At 34.5% G+C, this 25,894-nt stretch overlaps 1 protein-coding gene and 3 pseudogenes across 1 annotated transcript; 3 read left to right on the top strand and 1 right to left on the bottom strand.

The window, feature by feature from the left end:
• Window positions 1-1,250: 1,250 nt before the first annotated feature.
• Window positions 1,251-2,220, bottom strand: LOC120163164 (annotated as a pseudogene).
• A 3,116-nt stretch (window positions 2,221-5,336) lies between these two features.
• On the top strand, window positions 5,337-6,571 carry LOC120163191 (50S ribosomal protein L3-1, chloroplastic-like). The gene is made up of 3 exons (XM_039173186.1): window positions 5,337-5,803; window positions 6,159-6,241; window positions 6,335-6,571. Exons 1-3 carry the CDS (start codon window positions 5,425-5,427, stop codon window positions 6,569-6,571), a joined length of 699 nt encoding a protein of 232 aa, XP_039029117.1. The 5' UTR covers window positions 5,337-5,424.
• Window positions 6,572-6,734: 163 nt separating this feature from the next.
• Window positions 6,735-7,761, top strand: LOC120163189 (annotated as a pseudogene).
• A 1,777-nt stretch (window positions 7,762-9,538) lies between these two features.
• On the top strand, window positions 9,539-17,418 carry LOC120163094 (annotated as a pseudogene).
• Window positions 17,419-25,894: the final 8,476 nt, after the last annotated feature.

Genomic DNA, 25,894 nt, shown 5'->3' with positions numbered 1-25,894 from the left:
CCAAGCCGGACAAGGCCCCAACACATCGGACCAAATTAATCAAAAGAACTGTAGTTTCCTCCCTATATATACATGTTGTCTTTCTTACTCAGCTTTTTCAATGCCACGTCTATTGTATAAATGAAAATTAGTGTTTTCTAGTACATAAATTATTGGATGCTTTCCGGTGAAGGCTATTAGGATTTAAGCAAAATATGCACTAGAATCATGCAATTTCAACTTACGTACCTTCAATACACAAGTGTCCAATTGCATGAGTTGTATTATATCACAAGATATCACTCACTTCTCGTCTTCTTTGTATTTACTTTGCATCCTTCTCCTTTCTTTTCCTGGAATAATCTGGGAATAATACTACGCAAAGAATAATAGCAGGACAATATGACAGCAATGTAAAATAAAAGTTCCTAGAACACACGTTCAAATGCAACTCCGAAGAAGGATCGTGTTCTTGCCAATGGATACAACATCCAATTGCAGAGAATACGTAACCATTGTACAAAAAAGCAGAAGAAAGGCTAAAGAGAAGTACCATTGGCCTGCTCATAGTTATGGCAAAGTCTTAAGATTTTCCAAATGCATGAATAGTTTCCCCCTACACTGCTCCGGTTTCCCGTTTTTATTGAATACCATTGGCCGACTCATGGATACGAAGATATAGCTCTAAAGATCTTTAATATACATGGAAAAGCTTAGAAAAATCTGACAATCGTGTACTTGGCTCGGTTAAACCGCCATGAGCTCACTTAGTTTAGCAAAAGGGTTGGTTTGGAGAGAGAGAAAGAAATACATGGGAAGAGAAACAGAGACGGTAGTGAAGGTAGGGCGGTGGAGAGACGAGAAAAGTAGAATCTAGAACAATATAGTCAAACTTGGTCAAAATTGCAATCTCACGTGGTAAAAGCAGTGCTAGGTCAGCCGGTTACTCCCCCACATCAGTATTCTGTTATCCTATTAACTGCTATTAATAGTTAGTGATTGGTTTATTATAAATTAATAAAGTTAATAATTAATTTATTATTTTTGAAACTTAGTGATCATTTATACAGTTTACCCTAAATTAAATTGCAAATGTTTTATATCTTAAGAAGGTCCTGTATAAGATCAAAACCCTTAAAAGAACAAGAGTTAGAAATTTGTTCAAAAAGAGGAAATAAATTCTGATGAAATACATATGAATTAATATTGGAAACAAATTCTTATATTGAGAATATTTTATGAATAAATATTTTACAAAAGAAGGGGGTGATTGATGAGGGTGACAAAGAGGATAACTTCTTTAAACATACAATAGTGTTTAGATTACATTAATGATATACAGAGCTTTAGCATATATAATTACATAAACCAGATTACAATATGATCAAGTATTCAAATATAGAAGTTTCACACACAAGAAGCCAAGGGAAGTAATCCAACCTTGTTGATAATCTTTCAAATGGTTGCTTTTCCAGCAAAAATGGAAGCATCAACATCCACCCACACTTCATTGAGTCTGCTAAAAAGATGGAAGGGTGGATCATACTGAGCAATAGAGAAAGTGTAATCTGTAGTAGTAGTAGAGTTGGCCCATGGTGACAAGCTCAAACTAGTACCCAGATTCTCAGCCTCTTTAACCACTGTATCATCCGTAGCAAATCCTGAAAACTTCCTCACAGCAACATAGTGAGGATCCCATGTGTAAGGTCGCAAGTTCAGCTCCGGGAGTGGCGTCGGTGGATTGTCCTGGAACTTGGCCGGCAAGTAAAATCGGATAACATAGGTCGATGAGTGCAGCGGCCCAGCTCCTGGGATTAGGCTCGTCACCACTGGCGATGTCATGGCGACTCGAGAAAAATTCAGATTCGCACCTTGTATAAACTGGAATAACCTATCCCATCCAGAAATTAAAGGGAAAAACCCAAAATTAATTGAATGAGAATAAAAACTGTGAAATTTAGAGGAGAGGAGACCGTGCAGTTGAGCTCCTGTGGAACCCAAATAAGTTGGTTTTTTGGAAGGAAATGTCGTTGACGGTGGCAGACATCCACGTGGCGCCACGGTAGTGCCTGATTTCGAAATCGGATTCAATGCGTACCACCTCGTACCGGGGCGATTCGGTTGTCCGGCAGGAGCACCAGCAAACATAGCAGGTTTATCACCATTATCGAAGCTCTCGCCATTTTTATTTTTTTGCAGTTTTCAGTTTTTCTCTGTTTGGTTGAGGAAGACGTTCAGTATTTAAAGGGGTGTTCCGTGGATTTACCGCTTTGTTCCTGATTGGTCAGTTGACACGTTTACGAACGCTGCTTGGGTTAACTCCTCTCCCACCGACAGTGATATTATTATTATTATTATTATTATTATTATTATTATTAGAGTTAATTCCATCATATTTCCTTAAACTATAATATTTATTTTAAATTAATCTTTAAAGTTCTGAATATTCTAATTTTATCTCTAAACTATGAGTTTTGTTTATATTAATCCTTAAACTTTTGAATATTTTAATTTCATCCTTAAACTATTCCTTTTTTCTAAATTAGTCTCTAAACTTTTGAATGTTTCAATTTTATCCCTAGCTATAAGCATATACTAATTTGGATGAATTTGGGAATGAAATTGAAATGTTCAAAAAGTTTGGGGACTAATTTAGAATGAAGTTCATATTTTGGGGATACAATTGAAATGTTCAAAAAGTTTGGGGACTAATTTAGAATAAATTTTATATTTTGGGGATATAATTGAAATGTTCAAAAGTTTGAAGACTAATTTAAAATAATAATCATAGTTTAGGTATGAAATTAAAATATTTAAAAGTTTAGGGATGAATTTAAAAAAGGGTTATACTTGAGAAAATGTGATGCAATTAACTCTTATTATTATTAGGATAAACTATATGTTTAATATCTTAATTATTACTTTTTATTTTTATTATTCAACCAATTTTGTTTTTAAAATTATATTTAACATTATATTTTATTTTCATTAGGTTAAAAGATTATTCAATTTTTTTAGAAAATATTACATCAATAATTTTATTATTATAAAAGATTAAAAATATTTTATTTTGTGTAAATGTATATTAATCCGGATTAAAATTAGAGAAAATAATTTCAGTGACAAAAAATATCTTATAATATACGATTTTAATCAACTTTTTCTGGATTTGCCAAAATGACCAACTAAATCGCAATGCGATCGATAATTCGCAACGCGATCTCCGGTATCGCAAATCAGTTTCCATATTCGCAACGCGATTCTGACTATCGCATTGCGATTTTCCAAAACACGTATACGCCGGTGGAAAATCAAATCATATCTCTTCATCACGACGTTGTATAGTCTCTGGTAGATCGCTAGTCATGGTTTGAAGAAACAAATGGGTCAACATAGCATCTCCACCCGGATGTTGTACTTTCAGCCATGGCCCGAAGCAAGTATCCTCAAATATTTTTTTTTTGTGTAGGTGAAAGCTTCGACGCAATTGTTTTGGCCAGGCTTACTTTATTTCTTAAGGTCAATTGAGTCGAATAAAAGTTCTGCAAAAACAATAAACATACCAATTTAGATATACTAAAAAACTACACTGTGAAGATATGAACAATAAACATAAAGAGTAATAGTTTATTCTTCAAACTTAAATTTGCAACACTGTGAATTTAGTATTTATTTTTTGATTGAAGTAATGCAATTCATTCAAGTTTCAATTTGCAGAAGAAGAATAGTTTCTGAAACTTTAAATCGCAACACGAAAATGAAAATCGCAACACGAAAATGACTATCGCAACGCGAAATGAAAATCGCAACGACAGAATCGCATTGCGATAGTCATTCTCGGTTTCAAATACTAAAATTGAAAGAAACTTGAATGGATTGCATTACTTCAACCAAAAGGCAAAACAAAGACAAATACTAACTTCACAGGGTTAAAGACTAAACAGTTTAGCAGTATTGGCAGCAATCGAATGAATATAATAAGCAATCTAAGTGAAATGGTTAATCTATTATTGAAAACACCAATAAACTTATCATCAATTTCAATATGAAAAACCTAATAGTAATGCAAAATTTTCAAAATAAAAATAATTTAAAAAATTAACCCTCTGTGGTTGATTTGGTTGATTTTTCATTTCTGACCGTGAATGATTTCGCCGGAGATGGAGACTGATATCGTCGGCGATGGGGACTGATTTCGTCGGAGATGGGGACGGATGTCGCCTTAGAGAGTAAGAGATGGAGATGAGATTGAGTTGTGATTTAGAGTTTTAGATTATGAGTTGCGATTATGGGACATACTGTGGACGGTTCAGTGTTCCGATATATTAATATATTCGTGTTTGGAATTTGAAAAAAAATACACGTTTGATACGAATGACGCTATGTAAATCGCATTGCGATAGTCAGATTCGCATTGCGATTTACGTATTCGCATTGCGATTTACGTATTCGCATTGCGATTTACGTAATCGCATTGCGATTTTCTAAATTCGCGTTGCGATTTACGTAATCGCATTGCGATTTTCTAAATTTGCGTTGCGATTTACGTATTCGCATTGCGAATTAGGAAAATCGCAACGCGAATTTGGGAAATCGCAATGCGATAGTCAGAATCGCGTTGCGAATCTGGAAACTGATTTACGATACCGGAGATCGCGTTGCGAATTATCGATCGCATTGCGATTTAGTTGGTCATTTTGATAAATCCAAAAAAATTTGATTAAAATCGTATATTATGATGCATTTTTAATACTGAGGTTATTTTCTCTTAAAATTAAAAAGGAAGTAAACAATGTTAACGACAGGGGTCAAAGGTAGATTGAAAAATTTTATTCCAAAGATTAATTTTTTAGTTTTTGCTGAAACGGGATGAACTGTGATCCCAAGCCTACTATTTAATTGAAGAAGTAGTAGTAGAATGGCGTTTCCCATCTCATAATTTTAAACATACAAGTAATTCATTCATTATAATTGCGAATTTCATTTCCAAAAGAGCCTACTCACCTTCCCAGCTAGTGTTAGGTCCCGTTTGGTTCAAGGTATAATTCATTCCTGGGAGGAATATTTTTTTCCCGGAGAAATATCCCCACGTTTGGATCAGCTACATTACCAAGTGCCAGGAAAATATTAAGACCAACAGTGATTTTTTACTCTGCTTTCCCGGGAATATCAATCCCCCATCTCCCTTAGGTATTTCATTATTCCCATCCCCGTTGTCTAAAATATCCTTCTCCCTACTTCTTTGCTCGGGCTAAAATCTTCTTCTTCGCTCGGGCTAAAATATTCTTCTTCTTCGACTTGGTTATGGCTCAAAATTGGAATTCCCAAAATTAAAATCCCTTTGCAAGCCACTCAAATCTTTTTTTTCTCTCAAAACCCACAAAAACCCAGTTTTTGGTTGCCTTCAAAACTACCCAGAAGAGGTCTTCTTCGTATATAGTCTCAATGAGTACGGAAGCAGGCGTTGGAGTGATGGGCACAAAGCTTGGAATGATGAGTTACTTTGAAACCGATGGAACAGTTGTTCCAGTGACTGTCGAAGGTTTCAGAGAAGGAAATATAGTGACCCAAGTTAAGACATCGGCTACCGATGACTATGATGTTGTTCAAGTTGGGTACAGGAGAGTTAGAGACAAGAAGCTGACGAAGCCTGAGTTGGGCCATTTGGGGAAAGCTGGTGTTATTCCCATGAGGCATTTGCAGGAATTTAAGTTGCAAAGTGTGGAGGAGTTTGAGACTGGTCAGAAGTTATCTGTTGAGGAGATTTTCAAGGAAGGTGATCTTGTCGATGTCTCTGGGACCACTATTGGGAAAGGATTTCAAGGTTAGATTTTATTTATGTATTGCATTTTGAAGGTGATCAATTGATGGTAGATTGCTTGATTTTAACATTATTGAAGATGTTGATGAATGAACATATAATGCTTATATGTAAGTTGAAGTGAATTAATTGTGTGGTTCACTGCTTCATCATGAATATATGCTGGTGTTACAGACTTCAATTTCATGTTGGTCAAATTGCAGAGTTCAAAAATGGGTGTATTCTTTTTCTTTTTTATTGATGTTATATGCATCATACACATATTATTCGAACTCTGTGTTTTTGGTTGGTATTTTCTCTTCTAAGTATGTTCTTTGCTCATTTCACATTGTTTTATCATCTTGATATGGAATTCTAGGGTTTTTCTTTGAAAGCTTTAGCTTCCTTTACCATAATGTGGGTCTTATTGGTTTGGCAATTCAAATTCCCTATTGGTGGAATGTAATAACATACATGATTTTTGCCCCAATTTTTACACAGGTGGAATAAAGCGCTATAATTTTAAAAGAGGTCAAATTTCTCATGGTTCTAAAGAGTCATACAGCATTGGGGTCTATTGGTGCCGGAACAACACCTGGTCGTGTGTACAAGGGGAAGAAAATACTTGGTATAATGGGAGGAAGCAAAAGAAAGATCAGAAAGCTCAAGATTGTGAAAATCGACAATGAGCATCGAGTCGTGATGATCAAAGGTGCTGTCCCTAGTAAGCCTGGAAATCTGCTACGTATAACCCCGGCTAAGATTGTTGGGAAGAACATACCAAAGAACTAGTTTCATGTATTGTACTTCATTTCAATTTGGTTAGTCTTGCTACTTTAAAAATGGCAAGTCCTGCATAACTCATTTTGTTTTAACTTCATGTACTCGAAATTTAGTATTTCAATCGTGGAGACTTTCAATCGTGGTCAAGCATGATGCTTTAATTCCCAAACTGATGTTTTACTTGCATATAATCTTAACAGCTATTGAGTTTCTTCGTCATGTTCCAAAAGCGAAGTATGATGCGATCATTGTTGATTCATTAGATCCTGTAGGTACGTTGTAATGTATGATCTGATAAAATTTTATTTTTAGCATTGATGGTTTCTTAAAGAACATTTACATGGTATTTTTTCTTTTAAGACTCAACATCATTCAAGCTTTTACTCCTTCGGTTTGCAATTTAGGTCATGCTCAAGAGCTTGTAGAAAACCATTTTTTGAGACTATAGCTTAAGCATTAAGGCCTGGTGGTGTCCTCTGTAACATGGACAAGTGTTCCAACTTATCCTAGGTATTTAATTAAGCTGTTATTTCCCCTTGGTTCTCTTTTAGATATTAATGATGCTTTTGACAGTGGTAATTTTATATGGTATCATTTACCAATTGCAGACCTGTCTTCGAATCATAGCCTATCTCATTTCCAACTTCTTACTTCTGTTTTCCTTTTCTTTTGCAATGCAGTGGTGTGATTGGTTTCCTGTTATGCTCCACAGAGGGACTACCGGTTGATTTTCTGAATCCCATAAACCCTATTGAAAAGCTAGATGGAGCTTACCATCATAAGAGAGAACTTAGATTTTACAACTCTGAGGTGAGAACTCATTCCATCAAGTTCAGTTTTCACTCTTTCACTCTTCTGCAGAGTACCTGGTATTTACTTTTGTTATGAACATTGACTCCTTGAAGCTATTATAGTTTGTTTCGTGGAAGGAAATGAACCCCATCGAGTTAGAGTGATGGTCTATTTTATTTCTCGATGGCTTAGCATCTTGGCCTGCAAAGTCTGATCTCTTCTACTGTAATTTCTTTTGTGATCTAACCATTTTATGGTAGAAATAAAATATTTATTCTCTATTGACAGATGCATAGGGCTGCTTTTGCATTGCCTCCATTCTTGAAGAGGGAGGTGAGGCTACTTCGAAAGGAACTTGCCTCTCCTGAAGCAAATATGTAGACTTGCGATTGGTTAACTTATTCCCATAAACCGAAATACTTTCATTCAGGACATAGGCAGTAAATAAATGTTTTCAACATGTAGGTGCAACTAGAGCCATTCTAGTATGTATTATGGTTTTATTTCAAGGAATACATAGCATGGGATTTGATCGAATGAGTTGTGATGCAGATGGAATTCTTCTTTTACTTTTATTTTAGAATATATCTTGTACTTAATCCATTGGTCAATTAGTCCGAGTAATTGCATGAGTCTGATTTAGGAAATAATTGAAGTGAAACTTTGTACTCATTATCTTCTTTTGCAATTTTTCAGCATCTTCTTGGCATATAACTTCTTGTGCCTTCTCAACCAATGAGAAAACATCTCCCATCCCGAGAGGTGTCCAACCATTTGATCTAAATAGAAAAGTTTAAGGTCCTTCATGTGCTCTCCATATCCTGCAAGTTTGATTGGCTTCCCGAACACCTCTTTATCACTCAAAGTTGCATCATCTCTAGAACCTCTATCTAACTTTGTTAAAATGGTGCCTACAATCCCTATCTCAACATTACTAGATCGAGTGTTCTTGACATGCCACATTTATTTGTCTAAAACCAACAGATCTTACTGGAAAGTAATCTCTAAGCTACAAAAAACATGCTAGTATTTGAACATTACACTTGACTTACCAACTTCTACAAATGGTATTACTGGTTTACGAGTAAAAAGGCAAAACAAACACATGCATTTCATATCACCTAAAGCAAAACATATCCTAACATACCTCAATTTCAATCATTGGGATGTCATGAGCACTGCTTTCCTGCAATGATTGTTGAAGCATCATATCATCAACCATTGTTACCAAAGTTAATTTTTCTATAGAAAATAAGGTCTCTAGCGCAAAACTGAACAGGGGAAAGTTGAGTTTGTTTACTTAATGAATCGATTAAACAAATCCATAAAAAATCATTCCCTATTATCAACTAATACATTATTTATATATCTCAATTTCAGTTTTTGGGATGTCCAAAGTTAAAATCTATAGAAATTAAGGTCTCTGGTGCAAAATCGAACATGAAAAAGTTGAGCTTAATTAATGGATCAATTAAATGAATTCATCAAAACCCATTCCATATTATCATCTAATATTAAGGGTGTAAACGAACTGAGTTGAACTCGAATATTGCTGAGCTCGACTCGGAAATTCTGAAATGGAGCTCGACTTGACTCGAAAATTCTTAGATAACAAAAATCATTTACATCTTTTTATTATTATGAATATTTATGAAGAATTTTCACAATGTAAAATTTTAGTTAAATGTTTATGTAAAATTTTAATATATTTTTACATAAATTATGTAAAAATTAATATTAATTAAAATTAAAATAATACATGATATATTTAAATACTCAAGTAATATATTATCAACAAATAGAATTTTTATATAAATAATTTTTATTTAAATATTTAGAATTTCACTCGTTAAAAACTATAGAACAAGGACAATTTGGTAAAATATACATTCTATTAATCTTTTATTCTTTCAACCAAACACTGTAATCTTACGTTCCTGCCAAACCAACCAAACACAGTAATGTAACATTCCCAGGAATCCTATTCCCTGGTAATCTTTTATTCCCACTAGTAATCTTACATTCCGTGAACCAAACACACCCTTAGGATTTGGACTATGGAGTTTGACTCTCTACTCTGGCGCGTGGTCAGAATTCAACTTCTTTTTCTCCTTTTTCGTTGAATTGAAAACTTTGAATTATCTTCACCTCTTTCCGTTTTTTTATTTCTGATGATTGGTTTTCTGCTTTCTGCTTTCTTCTTTCTGCTTTATCTTTGATTTGATTCCTAATTTCCAAGATGCTTTCTTGATTAGCTGTAACCTTCACTACATTCAATTATTATTGTTATTAAAGCTGCTTGTTAACCGAATTCATAATTCTTCACACATTGTTCTTCTGAATTTTGCATGCAAAACCATCTATAATTGTGTTATAATGGAAGCCCGTCCACTATTAACTACTGAAAAGGTAATGAAATTTTCTAGTTCCCATGGCTATCTTGTGATTCACTTGCTTTTGGTCTGTTTACTAATTCGCCTTCCTTTCATTTTTATTCATTACATGAAAAAAGGTTTTGGACTTTTGTTGGATGCAGAAACTACTAGACTTTTGACCCGTGCCTTCTCCTTCTTCTGATAAGGGACAACAAGGTGCGTAAAAGCATCTTTTTTTTTTTTAAGGAAAAAAGGTTGAAAATCTTTTGGAGAGATGTAGTTAAGAGTTCTTTTATGGCGCTCGTGAGTTGCCTACTACTTCTGCTTTATAGGTTGGACATTTAATTAGTTTTTTCTCCCTATATTGCTTTGGATATTGCATACACATTTCAGCTTCTTTTTCAACACATACCTGTGTTTATTTACTTACGCAATTCACTTCTATGATCTATCAGATTATATTGGCCACTCTTTGCAATTACTGTCTTTCATGCTGGAAATAAGTTGGTTTTATTGTGGAATTTGACTAATTTTGCCTGGATTGACAGATATAGATACTCTAAGATATGGGATGTCTGGTTTCAACTCCAAAGGATTCTGGAGGAAATAGGAGGTTGCCGGGAAATATTGGGGAAGTTTCTGTGTATGTGCCAGGCTTACGAATTCCCAAGCCTGTAGACTTCTTTCAATCACTTGGTGGTCACCTGTCAAAGACATTAGTGGAACGCCTTACTGCCTTGAGAACTCGTATAGTTGTTATGGCCAGCCAAGAAGCCCCTACAAATACACGGACAAGGAGGAAAACTGCTACACAGCATGGCTTGTTGCAGGCAAACCTGGTTTCCTTATAAAAGTTTGTAGCAAGCATTTTACTGATATTTCAGTTGAACATATTGTCTGCAGCAGGTTCAACTTTGGCAGATCTTCATCAGGCTCTTGAGGACTACTTGCCTGTGCTTTTAGGATTAGTAACAGATGGTAAACATACTATTAAATTCATTCCCTTGAAAAGTTTGTGTGCTGTATAAGGCGAAATCTAACATTATGGTTCATTGTTATTATTCAGGGAGCCGGCTACAATACAAAGCACAGTTTATTTGGGTAAATCAGGAGGAGGATGCTGAGGTGAGACTGTGGGTTTAGGCTATTGTTATCAACATGCCTTTTATTTGCTTTTTTTTTGTTTTATTATTTGGTCACTCTACTCTTTGAGGAATACAGGTTTGATGTAAAGCAATTTTTTTTGGCAGGAAACAGCGATGTTTAATGCTTGGTATGAGGTTCTGTCAGTTTTGCATTTGATGGCGATGTTATCATTTTCACAATGCAACTTGTTACTTCTTCCAAGGACTTCTGCTGATGGTTATCAACCAAAAGTATCAGAAGGTAGGTTGTAAGAAGAAAGAGAAACTATTCAGTGCTGATTATTCTTTTTGGATGCTATTGACTTCTGTTTTCATTCTTCTGCGCCACAATTTTGTTTTAAAGTGTAAAAGGTTGATTACTGGACAATCTGTTGACCATTTCTTCTCAGCTTAGATTTTCATTCTTACTTATGCTTTAACCATTTTTTCCATGGACCTAATGTGAGGGGACTTCCTTTTTCTCTCAATAAACAGAAAGCAGGCGAGCCTCGATTGATATTTTCTTGAAGGCAGCTGGGTACTTGGATTGTGCTGTCAGACATGTTCTTCCCCAGTTGCCATCTGAAGTTAGGTGTACAAAGATGATATACTTGAATTCGAAATTTCTTTGATATATTAACAATCAGTTTCTCGCTTTCCAAATTTTATAATAATTTATTGATCTCTACTTCGACTGTAGGAGAAATTTACCAGTAGATCTAGCAGAAGGAGTTCTTCGAGCGCTTTGTTCGCAAGCATTAGGACAAGTACTAACTTAATCTCCGGATCAATGTAGGCAATAATTTTTAGGTTGCTTGTGAATCAAGTTTACAAATATGTACCCATTTGTTGAATTTATTCTTATAATGAGTACAAATACATTTTAGTAAGCAAAAACCAGTTCTTCCGTTTTTCTTATAAAACACTGCAGTGACATGTCTGAATACTGCTGCACAAAGTCTCGCCTTTTTATATTTGAATTATACATTTTAATTCTGATAATGTGTGTCTGTGTGTGTCTAGGAACCAATTGGCATAGGTGTAGCGCGGGAATTTTTGTAGTCTCATGGTTTAATGTTATCTTTGTTTGGTGTAGAGTGTTGATATCCAGCTTGGAATGGCAATTGATAGTACCAAGGCCACTCTAGCTGTGAAACGAAGGCTTGCGTGTGAGATGGTAAAATACTGGCAGCAGGTATGAATTTTGTTTTTATCATTTTTAATGTTTTGACCAGCTAAGCACATAAAATCTTAAATTCAGTGCTACTTTTGTCTTATTTGCATGTTTAGGTGAATCAATAGGTTTACGATTACACATTCCAATGCCAATCTCATTCATAGGACCAGTGTACCAAAACAGACTTAACGAATCTCCAAAGATCTACATCCTGAGCTACACTTGAATGATTTCTATATCCTACTTGGTCTTGAGCATCAACCTATAGTTGTCCATGAATTTAGACACTACAAGTCCTAGGTTTCTTGATCATTCCCACGTGGGTTTGGGTTCACTTCTCCTGATTCATTTTCCAACATCATATATTATTGTTTATTTTTTACTTTGTGTGTAGCCCTTCTATTATGTCGCTGATACTCTTTTTCAGATGTAGTATGAATGAGATTAAGGACCTTGTCTGACAGCATCTTTTTTTATCATAGTCTCATAAAAATATTTAGCAGCAGAATTCATGGTTCGTCTTCATTCTTCACTAAGCATTTTCTGAATCATTCATCTTGTCTCAATATATTTAGTTAGTGAGTTTCAAACATATATTGATATTTATTTCCATTTCTTAATAGGCTCAAGATACTACTATGAATCTTCCATTATCTAATGGATGGGGTAAAAAGCACCGGCATTTTATAAAATGGAAATACATTGAAGCTAAGGTGCCTCACCCTTACTTACATTCCCTATTCTGTTTTGGTCATGAAAACACAGTCATTGTGTAAATATTCTCCTAATGGTTATTGAATTTAAATATCAGTATATGTTATTTTGAAGGAATAATAACAATTAGTACTGAACGTAGTAAATATCAATCAAAGGGATATTTTCTAGACTTTCGAGCAGTACGGGCTATATTCCTCTTCTAGTTAAGTAAGAGATTAGCTAGCAAATTAGACAAGGTTATCAGCATGATGAATAAACAGCAAGTGGTACATTGTAGTGAGAGAACTGCGATGGGCAGATTTGGGCAGAATCAAGTGATTGCGAAAAAGGAAGTGTGATGAGCATGGAAATTGAGTCAAATAATAAATAGGACAAAAAAGTCATTTTGGGCTGCAATAGTGGCAGTAATGTTTAAGAAAGAAAGATCCATAGACTGTCACTTGGTTTGCATAGTTTGAGTCAAATTTTCAATAAATAAGTTGAAGATGAATGTGAAAAGGGGGCCATAGCTGGCCAGAAATGATGATGATCGGCAGTGACTGTGAAGATAAAGAAGAGGCAGCCAGCTAGGGTTAGGGATTTTAGTCAAAATGATAAACAGAGTAAAGAAAAGTGAATTGATTTTTTTTTTACTGATTACCAAATGGATCCAGCCTCACAAGATAATGGTATTTTCACCTAAATACAAACAAAGTCTGTAACCAACTAACTGATAACCCAACTGACAGCTGGACCTAACAAACTCCTAAGTCCAACGATCTAACAGCCCAATACTAACTGCTTAACTACTACTAATTCTAATAATGAATAATTCTTTATTGTTTTCTTCTGGCTTAGCGGTAGGCCTCTACATTTTGTTTTGTTTTCAAGAGCCAAAAGTTAACATCATTTTTAACCTTGCATGATTAATTACACAACTGATATGGTAATATGAAAAATCTTAACCCTCTAATAGGGATGATGAATTTCTGCCTCTTATCCGCTTTTAAACCCTCTATAGCTGTATGCTACACCTAAGTTTGAGCATACATAACTATTGACTTGTACTTCTACTGCATTGGGCCTTCTCTGGCATGGTGTCTATATCTCTAGGATATTGCAATGAATTTTACTTTTGACTTTGAGTGTGTATGATCACTTGTTTTGGTATAAGGGATTGGTGTTGTCAACTTTAATTTCAAGTGGCTTTTTATCAAAAAAAAAAAATCTCCAGTGGCTTATATTTTGGCTATTAGGATTGTACCTTACTAGTTCAAATCTGTTCTTTCTCAGATCAATTTTTTTATGATGTTAATTTTGTATTGCAATAATATGATCAGACGTTCATTTTACTTTGGGGATGATTATCCTGATAATGCGAAGTCGTCTTCATTGGGTTTGAAATACTGCTACTGTATATAAACTCTAGGTTGGCACTTGGGAAGTAGTTCGGTGTAACTGAACTTCTCAAAGTTTTATTTACTTTAATTTAATTCTAATGAGTAAAATTGGGTAAAGATCCTGGACTTTGTCTGTAGGAAAAGGATCACTATTTTGTTTAAGCTACTTTGCCAGTGCTTACCATCTGATATCTTTGAAATGTGTAACATTTTATAAAAGATGCGAAGACTGACTTTTTGATAATGTGCTTTATGAATTTTTTTACCCAATCGACATAAATGATAAATCTCTTTCCTAAAAGTAGTAATTTTTTTTTCTTTTTTCCTTTTGAAAAACTGACAGTAGCAATCTTAACGAGCCTACTTCAGATTCAACTAGTAACTGTAAGATAAATTGGAATGAATTTTGGAAACTCTCTTCTTTTACTTGGATTTTAGCCAGTCAAGGAGCAATAGATGGATTATACTTGTAAAGCCTCTCTTTTGTTTACTTATACTTTTGTAGGTTTGAGCTGACATTGCTATATGAAATCAATTTGTTAGTCAACATGTTTCCCTTGCCGCTAATATACAATCCTAGAAATTCTTACTATCTTGAGGTTGCATTTCCTGGATAATCGTAACTGTTTAATTAGTCATGTTGGTTTATGCAAATACAGGCCGCAGCATATTATTATCATGGTTTGATCCTTGATGAGGGAAATACAGAGAAATCTCATGGTATGGCCGTAGCTGCTCTGCAAGCCGCTGATGAATATTTCAAAGAAAGTAAGAGGGCTTGTAAGGTGTTTAATGCAGCTCGTCCTTTATCCAGGTAAGTTATATTGGATCATTTCCGGATTTACAATTTTGCTTCCATTCACCCTTTAGCTTTTGGGTGGCCAATTGGCCTTTTGTGGTATGACATTTAGCCAGTGACCACATGCTTCGATGGATTAGTGGAGTAGAATAGTTATTATATAAATTTTGGTTCATTGGAAAGAGATGTTGCGGGAATATTATATTAATAAATTATGTTTGGTTAGTTCAACAAATAGAGTTTTAGTGAATGTAAAAGACTAATTTAGGCTTGCATAAAATCAATAATAATTTCTTATATACTCATAATTAATTCCATAATAATATTTCATAAAATTGCATTTTATTTTTTTAAGAAATTTTCTCCCTTTTGTTTTTTCCTTTTTCATTTCATTGGCCAGCCAAATCTTGTTTCCGGCAGCCAGATCATGCCATGGGGGCACCAGCACCCTGTACAACTAGATTGCTCTGTGCTTCAGACTGATACTTCTGACAACCTTTTTGTCACTTTAACCAGAAAATCTCATCCTCTGGAGGTGTTGATGGTGCCAATGAAATTTTCTGGTGAAAATTCTTTTTTTTTTATAGGAATAGGAGGTCTCATTAAAAACCTCCCTCATAGTTGCCTCTTGAGAAGAGGCAACTAGCGGAAGGAGGAAAAGAGTACCTCAATATATTAATAAACCAGAATTACATACAACTATAATTTACAACATCACCCGAAATAAAATACCAAACATAACCACTAACACCAAGGACATTCAACCTATCCCCTCCTTAGCTAACTTGTCTGCCTCCCAATTACAAGCCCTAGGAATCAGCCTAACCATAATATCCCTCCCAGAAATTACATTCCCAATTTCCCGAACCAAAGAACTGAAGACCGAAGGAGCCTCATAAGGCCTGAAAATCCAATCCACTGCAGTTTTACAATCACTTTCGAGAATAAGTCTTCCCTTCAATGCCCAATCCGAATGTAGAAATAGATCAATTCCTTCTTTAATGGCTTTCAACTCAGCAAACAGAGGAGGACCAGGTCCGACAGGCTTAGAGAAAAAGATCACGGTAGAGCCATTCGAATCTCTCAACAGAACTCCAATTCCACCCTGCAAACCATCACTTCTAACAGCCCCATCCACATTGAATTTATAAAAATCAGGTGGAGGTGGATACCAGCTCAGATCCTTCTTCTTCTTGTGAAAATTGACTGCTAAACCATCTGCAAGCCTTGGATCTCCTATTAATAAATCTATCTGGTGAAAATTCTCTCTAAGGGTAGAATTTTGATTTTATTATGAGGGTAAACCAGGGACGAAGCCAGAAACTTTGACGGGGGATGAGATAAAATTATAAAATATTTGAGGGGTCAAAGCTAAAAAAATTATTTTAAAAGGAGTGAATAAAAATTAGTTCCTATGAGGGGTTAAGAATGTAATTTTCCCATTTATTAAAAGAGCTAAAAGGCTTAAATTTTATTATTATTATCTAGGAGGGACTAAAAAAGTACATTTCCCATTTAATTGGGGGGGTGGGGGAAGGCCCCTGTCTGCCCGTTTGTCTTCGTCCCTCGGTAAAACGTCCATAAACAGTATTTTCTGTCCTCCATGATAAATATGAATAGTTATTCTTCATCATTTTCTGAATTTTTTGAAGCATCTATCTGTGTTCTTAGATCATGGCACCTAGGTAATTTTTTGATGTTTGCCAACATGATTTTCATGTTTCATATATGCTCGATTCGATTGGACCAAATCTATGTTTTTGCTTTATACTTGAAAACCTTGCCTTTTCTTCTAGAAAGGCGAGTTTTCCCGATAGTACATTCTGTCCCTGCCAGCAGATTATACTGGCTTGTAGTTTATTTGTTAAAGGTTTCTGATGGTTGGTGCAGAAACCCACCTCTTTGGGGAACCATGAAGTATCTATCTGAGAAATTCCGAAAGACACTTCTAGCAAGGTGCGGATAAACCGTGACCTCTACTCTTATGAAAAGTAAGTGTACGGTTTCTTATTACAAATTCGACAGCAATTTATTTTACTTAAACAAAAATACAATAACCTTAGTGTTGGTATCGTTATTCAGAATCATGGAGACGGCTCCGACATTGCCAGATTTTGCTTTAGCGTTGAAACCCGATGAATATCAGCTGCCTCCAGCCGACCCCTCCTGGAACGAGAATGTACAGTTGAGCCACATTGGCATCAACCAGGTAAACCCTGATGAAAGATAAGAGTGGATCCTCATTTTCGTATCGAAGAGATACAGAGATGGATTAAAGGGCTGTTTCGGCCGCAAAATATAAGAGATTCATATTAGATATGCTGAACTTGAAGGTGAACTTCTCCAATTGTGTTATTGTTTGTGTGGTAGCTGAGGTCCATTCATGCTCTTATAGCTTTGCTTTTTCTTATTATTTGTATTTTGCTTCAAAATTTATTTTATTTTTCTCCCCCACAAATAAAATATGTATGCTGTAAAGTATCAAGGCCTTGTTCAAGCACGTAAATTGACGGATTGCTGAAGAGCAATTGTTCTGTCCATGACCTTTTAACTTTCTTTTTCATATTTTCTCTCTGTTTTTCCTCTACCTTTTTCTGGCCGGCCTCTTCTTTTAGCTTCAATGTTAAGTAATTAATATTTTTTCGTGAATTACACTATTAATCCTTGTATAAAATATATATCCTTTTTTACCCCTTTTAGTTTAATCTTATAATTGAGGAACCGTCGAGTGACCTTAGCAGTAAAAGGGAATGTTCTTATTTCTAGAGAATTTGCTTATTCTTACAGAATTTGAGTTTGAACAGCGTATAATACAACAAAATACCAATAGATTTACATAATTACCATTCCACAAGCTTTAAGCAAAAATCTTTACACTAACAAAGTAACAGAGTGATCATAATCATAACAGTATTTTGGATGGTAAATTCATTCTCATAATCATGGCATGACAATTTTAACATCATTAACATAAGCATTGCAATAGTTATATACATTAATATAACACTAACATCAAATATAAAATTAACAGTACACTCTCAAAGAATGAATATACGGATCTTTATGTTACTGTAAAATATTAATGGAGAAATTAATTGAAGATAAGGAAACGTTCTCTACTTACTGCACCTTTTTTTATTACTGTCATTACACTGCGTACGTGCAAACATAAAAGAAAAAGAAAACAGGCATTCATGGACCAAATTTAGTAGGGTAGGTACAGGTACAAACATTGACTAGTAATCTTCAGGAGCCAAGGGCTGGTGCGTTTGGTGTGTAGGCTCGACGGCGGGGATGATCATGTACTCGTACACGAGACCGGCTAAACCACCGCCTATCAATGGACCAACCCAGTAGATCCAGTGATTGTTCCACCTCCAACCTACCAAGGCCGGGCCGAATGCCCTGGCTGGATTCATGGCTCCTCCATCAAATGCCCCGCCTACTAAGATTAGGGTTGTAAAATCAGGTAATCGAACAAGTTTCAGTCGGATCTTGGCAGGTCGGGTAAAATCGGGTATAGGCCAACTCAGGTTGATTTGACACCAGATCCAGATCGGGTTCAAGTCAGGTCAAATCAGTTCGGGTTATTTTCAGGTTGATTTGACACCAGATCCAGATCGGGTTCAGGTCGGGTCATTTTTAGTTCGGATCGATGTCAGTTCAGGTAAAAATAGTTCAGGTCCGAAGCAGATAAAGACCAGGTTAATTCAGGTTCGGGTGGACTTCAGTCGGATCTTGTTCAGATCGGGTCACATCATTGACAGATAAAATTCAGGTCGGATGTTTATCGGATACGGATTGAGTTCAGATAGAGTCGTTTTTATTTTTTGGATTAATTATTTTGTCATCTTTCGTTATTGTTGAATTGCAAGTTGTAATTGTATATGATTTCGAGTAAATTAAGAGAAATAAATATTCATGGATCAAATTTGTAAAAAATATAAATTTAATGACAAAATTGAAGAAATGTAAAATTACAAATAAAATCTTAAAATATAAATTAAACAACACACATAGGTAAGGGACTAAATCGAAATAAATTTAAAATGTGAGGTTTAAATTAATATAAAAAAGGACTAAATTAAACACATTTAAAATATTATGGGCTAATTACAAAAATATAAATAAATAACAACTAACAATGGAATATGTAAATATAAATTTAAGGACTAAATTGAATACATATAAAAGTGAAAGACTTAAAATTGAAATAAATTAAAAAACACAAAAGGATTAAATCGAAATAAATGCAAAATGTGAAGAAATAATGAAAAATATACTAACTTGCATTCATTTAAAAAATTAAAAAAAATATAATATATATAATATAAAATTATATATAAACTATATTTATATTATAAACTATATAATTATTATAAACTATATATATAAATTATATTTATGTGAACTATGTATATAAACTATGTATATAAAATTATAAACTATATAATTATTATAAACTATATAATTATTATAAGCTATATATATAAATTATGTTTATGTGAACTTTATATATAAACTATATATGTATAAACTATAAAAAGTATATAAACTATAAAAATTATATAGTTTATAAAATATTATTTATATTAATATAGTATATATATATATATATATAAACTATATATGTATAAACTATATAAAATATATAGTTTATATGTTATAATTTATATTAATATAGTATATATGTGTGTGCATTAGTCTATTTAGGGTTTAGGGTTTCTATAAACTATATACTTTATTACTTTATATAGTTTATGCATAGTGTTTCTATAAACTATATAAGTAAATTACTTTATATAGTTTATATTTATATATATATATATAGGTATATATATATAGTTTAAATATACTATACATGGTTTATACATACATTAAGGTTTAGGGTTTATTGTTTATGGTTTAGGGCTTAAGGTTTATATAAACTATATACTTTATTACTTTATATAGTTTATGCATAGTGTTTATATAAATTGCATCGAATTGAAAATTTAAGAAGATATTTACAATTAAACCATGACTAAAATGAAAGAAATTTAAAATCAAATACAAGTGGAAAAATGATGATTGTTGGAGGAGCATGAGCCTAATTAACCCAAAATATCTTGTTGGACACTATATTTGGCGCAAACTTCCCAAAATTTTCTATTCCCTCTAAATTTCCCAATTTCCTTCTAAATTCTCAATTTCCCTATATTCTCAAAATTTCCTAATTTCTCTCTAAATTCCCAAATAAAATCAAAAAAATTCACACAAAAATCTTTCTTTTAAAAAGTTTTCTCCCACCACTCACTTTGAATAATAAGAATAATATATATATATATATATATATAATTAAACATAAATGACTAAAATAAAAGATTCTAAAATTAACATTAACATTTAATTATATATATATATATATATATATATATATATATTGATGTATATACTTATATATATTCACACTAAGAACACGCGGGAAATACATTAAATGTTAATGTTAATGTTAATTTTAGAATCTTTTATTTTAGTCACTTATGTTTAATTATATATATATATATATATTATTCAAAGTGAGTGGTGAGAGAAAATTTTTTAAAAGAAAGAGTTTTGTGTGAAAAATTTTGATTTTATTTGGGAATTTAGAGGAAAATTAGGAAAATTTGAGAATATAGAGAAATTGGAAATTTAGAGGGAAATTGAGAAATTTAGAGGGAATAGAAAAATTTGGAAAGTTGGTGCCAAATATATTGTCCAACAAGATATTTTGGGTTAATTAGGCTCATGTTCATCCAATAATCATTATTTTTCCACTTGTATTTGATTTTTAATTTCTTTCATTTTAGTCATGGTTTAATTGTAAATATATTCTTAATTTTTCAATTCGATGCAATTTATAGAAATACTATGCATAACTATATAAAGTAATAAAGTATATAGTTTATATAAACGGTATAGTTTATATTTATATTATTTTTCATTTATGTTATAATTGTTAGATAATTTTTTTGTACAAAAATTAAACGGTATAGTTTATATTTATATTTTAGAGAACTAATCACGTTTAATACTAATATTCATTTATTATCAAATTAATTATTATTTTATTGCCAAAATTATTTATATTATTAATGTAAACCATTAATATATATTACATAATAAATACTTTTATTATTGTTGCGTGTTGTGAGTACTATGAAATATACGCAAATAATGTGCAAGTATACACAATCGCTCAAGTAATACAGTGATGAGTGAGTATCGTCTCCACAGGGATTAGGTGAAATTACGAAAGTCTAACCAAAGCTAAGCACTAATCTGTAACCCCCTAGACCCGGCCTATGCGTTTCGACTAAGTCTAGTGGATCACATTATGATTATTAAAGACATTTTTCGAAAACGTTATTCCATCAATATAAAATCACATTATAAATAACATGAAATTATACTATCAAAATCCAACTCGTAAATATAGTACCAATAAGTAATAAATTAATTTAAAACATGTCTTCAAATTCAAAATCACAATAAACCGAACAATAATAGCAAAAGAGTCATCATTATAAAATCTGATATTTTAAAATAAGGTCCATGTCACCAAAATAAAGTCAACTTGCAAAATAAAAACATTACAATCTGATTTACTTCAAGAGATATGTTGATCCTCCAACTGCTCGAACCGAGGTATCTAACCAACAGTATCTGAAAGTGGGAAAACATTTTTGAAAGGTGAGCTAGGCTCAGTGTGTCCCAACATTTCCATAAAATCACAATAGGTACAAATCATAGTCTAGTAAATCTCACAAATTCATAAAAGAGTTTAACTTTTGAAAATCATAGTTTAAACCCTTTTCTGGTACACCATTAGTAGTTCCCAAAATTATTTTCCATATAGCTTACTTTATGCACATAGCAAAAAGAAAGCCGACTTAAGGATAGGCTATGAAGCTTGTATCCTTAAGCCCAAGTCAATAAGTCCATATAGCTTACCCTTAAGCACACAGCAAAGGAAAGGCGACCTAATGAAACATCTTGGGGCCCTCAAGAGTCACATTAGGCCCATTTAGCTTGATCAGAGCTATTCCATCGAAATTCAATTCCAAAATTCAATTGCACCGTGACATAAATTCCATAAATCCAAAAACATGGTAATCATATACCATTTCAAAACAAAAATTAGATAGCAGCCATATTCCATAAATTGTCACATTAAATTGGTGCATCCATAAAACAATAACCAATGAATTCGGTGTACCACATATTAAAACCAATAAAACAGTTCAGTAATAAGTAGGGAACACACCTCGATAATAGGTTCAATAATAGATCTACTGATTGCTGGTTTCACCACGCTCTGCTATAGTTTTCGAACCTATTTTATAGTAACACTATATTACTTATGGGTAACATAAATAAATCTCTAAAATCATAAAATTTACGGGTCTTACGGGTGAATACTGGCACACGTGGTTTAACTGATCTAGAAGAGCTGGGTCGAGCTGTCGAACGATCCGGATAGTCTCTTGTACCTTCAAACAATAATAATTTATCAGCCCCAAATCTTACTTAATTGTTCAAATAAATAATAAAAAATTCTTAAGTATATAAGCATTTTCAGGGTTTGACTATCAATTTGGGGTATTTCGAGTCTGAATTTGGCCAAACGAATTGCGGAATCGGAATCAGGACGTCGAAAAACATAAAGTATGACTTTCCGAAAATTCAAATTCTTGGTCAAAGTCAAAGTAAACCACTTTGACCATCGATTTAGAGGCCTTCGGGTTTGAATTTGACGAAACGGACCACGGAAACGGATTCGGCACGTCGAAAACTATCAGGATAGGTATATTCGAAAAAGATTAATGATCGTTTAATAGCTGGTCAAAGCCGGTCAAAGTTCTGGTTAAAGGAGGTCAACAAACTGTTGAACATTTTACACAAATAGCACCCTTTTTAAAATAATTACCAAAATAGCATCCATTTCGAATTAATTACCAGAATAGCACCAAAACCGAATTATTTACCAGAATAGCACCGGTCAACGGTCAACGATCGGGTCGGGTCAACGGGTCGGGTCGTGACCGGTCAAACCGGTCAAACCCTTAAGAAAACCGGTTGAACCGATCACTCACTCGCCCTACGGCGGCACGTGTGGCGCGTGAGGTGTCCTCCGGGGCTCTAAAAATTACGGAAAAATTTCTAAAAATTATTTTGAGCGTTTTCGAGATAATTACAAAGCTCGGTTCAAATTTTTGAACGGCGGAGAGCTCGAATTCATCAAATCAGGAAGTTTGACCGGTTCACCTCCCCACGCGCCACCGCTGCCGGAGAAAAAGGGGAACACCGGTGGACTCGGAATGGCACAAGGAACACGATGGTGCGGGAGGTGTCATAAACGGAGCAACGATCAGCGGTGAATTTAAGATTTTCTCGGCGATAGAGCTAACAAAAACGTCGCTACTTTGACTGTAAATTCCTGACGTTTGGCCTTATTTTCGCTTCAATTAATTTGAAGAGTTTGTTCCTCGCTCGATGATGAACACAACGGTGGTTTCAAAACGACGATCAGAATTCGGACGGCGTCGGAATCGAGTTTGGAAGTTGTGTGCGTGAGGAAGGATTTGTGAAATTGATTTCTGTTTTTCAAAACAGAAATCACACATAAATAACAAATGACTGCCGACACTCTAAGGGTAAATTCAGGGCTTGGTCCCTGAATTTTCTTTAACTCTAAAACAAGCTCCAAGTTTTAAAATCTTTCAATTTAGTTCAAAATTTTTCCATTTTTCACAACTAAACCCTCCAATTTCAATTAAATATTATTTTGAAAATCGGGTTGTTACAATTCTCCCCCTCTACAAGAAATTTCGTCCTCGAAATTTACCTTATGAAAATAGATGAGGAAATTGAGCCTCCATTGACTCCAATGTCTCCCAAGTAGCTTCTGAGGGGCCTCGATTACTCCACTGAACCTTGACCATTAGAATACGCATATTCCAAAGAACTCGTTCATCTCTCTCTAAGATCTGAATGAGCTCCTCCTCATATGACAAATCAGGTCTCAGGTCTACATCCTCAACCTGAATGATGTGATCTGGATCTGGATGATATCACCTCAACATTGATACATGAAAGACATCATGAATACGACTGAGCTCAAAAGGCAACTCAAGCTGATATGCAACAGGTCCTACCCTCTTCAAGATACGAAATGGTCCAATAAATCTTGGACTCAATTTACCCTTACGCCCGAATCTCAATAATTTCTTCCAGGGTGAAACTTTCATAAAGACCTGATCTCCAACCTCAAATTGTATATCCTTCCTCATTTGATCTGCATAAGATTTCTTCCTATCGAATGCCTCTTTCAGACGATCACGGATTAATCTGACTGTGTCCTCTGTCTCTCGTACTAACTCAGGTCCCAATGTTTTCCTATCACGCAACTCAGTCCAACAGATCGGAGTGCGACATTTACGCCCATAGAGTGCTTCATAGGGTGCCATACGAATACTGGTCTGATAACTGTTATTGTAAGCAAATTCAGCCAACGGCAAAAAGTTCTCCCAACTACCATGAAAATCGATTACGCAACCCCGCAACATATCCTCCAGAATCTGAATCACTCTCTCAGATTGACCATCAGTTTGTGGTTGAAAGGATGTACTATAATCCAATCTTGTTCCCAAAGCCGTATGTAGCGCCTTCCAAAATCTCGAAGTAAATCTTGGATCTCGATCAGAAATAATAGATAATGGAACACCATGTAATCGTACAATCTCTGAAATATACAATCTCGCCAGCTTGTCCAAAGTATAATTTACCCGCACAGGAATGAAGTGAGCTGACTTTGTAAGTCTGTCAACAATCACCCAAACTGAATCCTTTTTCGAAGGAGTCATAGGTAAGCCGGTAACAAAATCCATAGTAATACGCTCCCATTTCCATTCCGGAATCTTGATAGGTTGTAACAAACCTGATGGATGTTGATGTTTTGCCTTAACTTGCTGACAAGTCAAACACATAGCCACAAAATTCAAAATGTACTTCTTCATGCCGACCCAATGATACCTCTCTCTCAAATTCTGGTATATCTTATCTCCACCGGGGTGCATAGCATATGGACTACTATGAGCCTCAGTAAGGATAGTCTGCCTCAACTCAGCATCATTAGGCACACAATACCGACCTTTGAAGTATAAAACTTCATCCTGATCAAGGGTGTAATCTGAGTTTGTCCCTTGCTCTACTTGCTCTAAAATGGAAAGCAAGGAGCTATCAAGGGGCTACTTAGCCTTGATCTCATCAACCAAGGTCGGCTTAACTTGCAATTCTGCTAACAAAGTGCCATCGTCATATAAATTCATCTTGGCCATTAAAGACCTCAACTCCGATACCATTTTTTGACTCAAAGCATCCGCTACAATGTTAGGTTTACCAGGGTGATAATTAATTACGCAATCATAATCCTTTAGAAGCTCTAACCAGCGACGCTGTCTTAAATTAAGCTCCTTCTGGGTCAGAAGATACTTTAAGCTCTTATGATCCGTGAAAATATAACACTTCTCTCCATAAAGATAGTGTCTCCAAATCTTCAAGGCAAAAATTACTGCTGCCAACTCCAAATCGTGAATAGGATAGTTACACTCATGCGGTCGCAGCTGACGGGATGCATAAGCCACCACCTTACTTTCCTGTATTAAAACACAACCAAGTCCTGAATGTGACGCATCACTATACACTGTAAAATCCTTCCCGGACTCTGGTTGAATCAACACCGGTGCTTGAGTCAAAACCACCTTTAATTTCTCAAAGCTCTCCTGTTGTGCCTCGCCCCAGTCAAACAGCACATTCTTCCTTAAAAACTTTGTCAAAGGAGAAGCAATGATCGAGAAGCCCTCAACAAAACGTCGATAATAACTAGCCAAGCCCAAGAAACTGCGGATCTCATATACGTTCTTAGGTCGTTTCCAATTCATAATAG

The sequence above is a fragment of the Hibiscus syriacus genome, unplaced genomic scaffold, assembly GCF_006381635.1.
Source record: "Hibiscus syriacus cultivar Baekdansim isolate YM2019G1 unplaced genomic scaffold, ASM638163v2 tig00111427_pilon, whole genome shotgun sequence".
NCBI classification, from domain to species: domain Eukaryota; kingdom Viridiplantae; phylum Streptophyta; class Magnoliopsida; order Malvales; family Malvaceae; genus Hibiscus; species Hibiscus syriacus.
The sequence above is the reverse complement of the archived record's forward strand: the minus strand, read 5'-3'. Positions and strand labels throughout refer to the sequence as shown.

Excerpts from the sequence above, each read along its gene's own strand:
- LOC120163191 (XM_039173186.1), top strand. The coding sequence starts at position 5,425 with ATGAGTACGGAAGCAGGCGTTGGAGTGATGGGCACAAAGCTTGGAATG. Across the intron at positions 5,804-6,158 it reads TATTGGGAAAGGATTTCAAG|GGTTTTTCTTTGAAAGCTTT; the intron begins GTTAGATTTTAT and ends ATGGAATTCTAG. Across the intron at positions 6,242-6,334 it reads AAATTCCCTATTGGTGGAAT|AGTCATACAGCATTGGGGTC; the intron begins GTAATAACATAC and ends ATGGTTCTAAAG.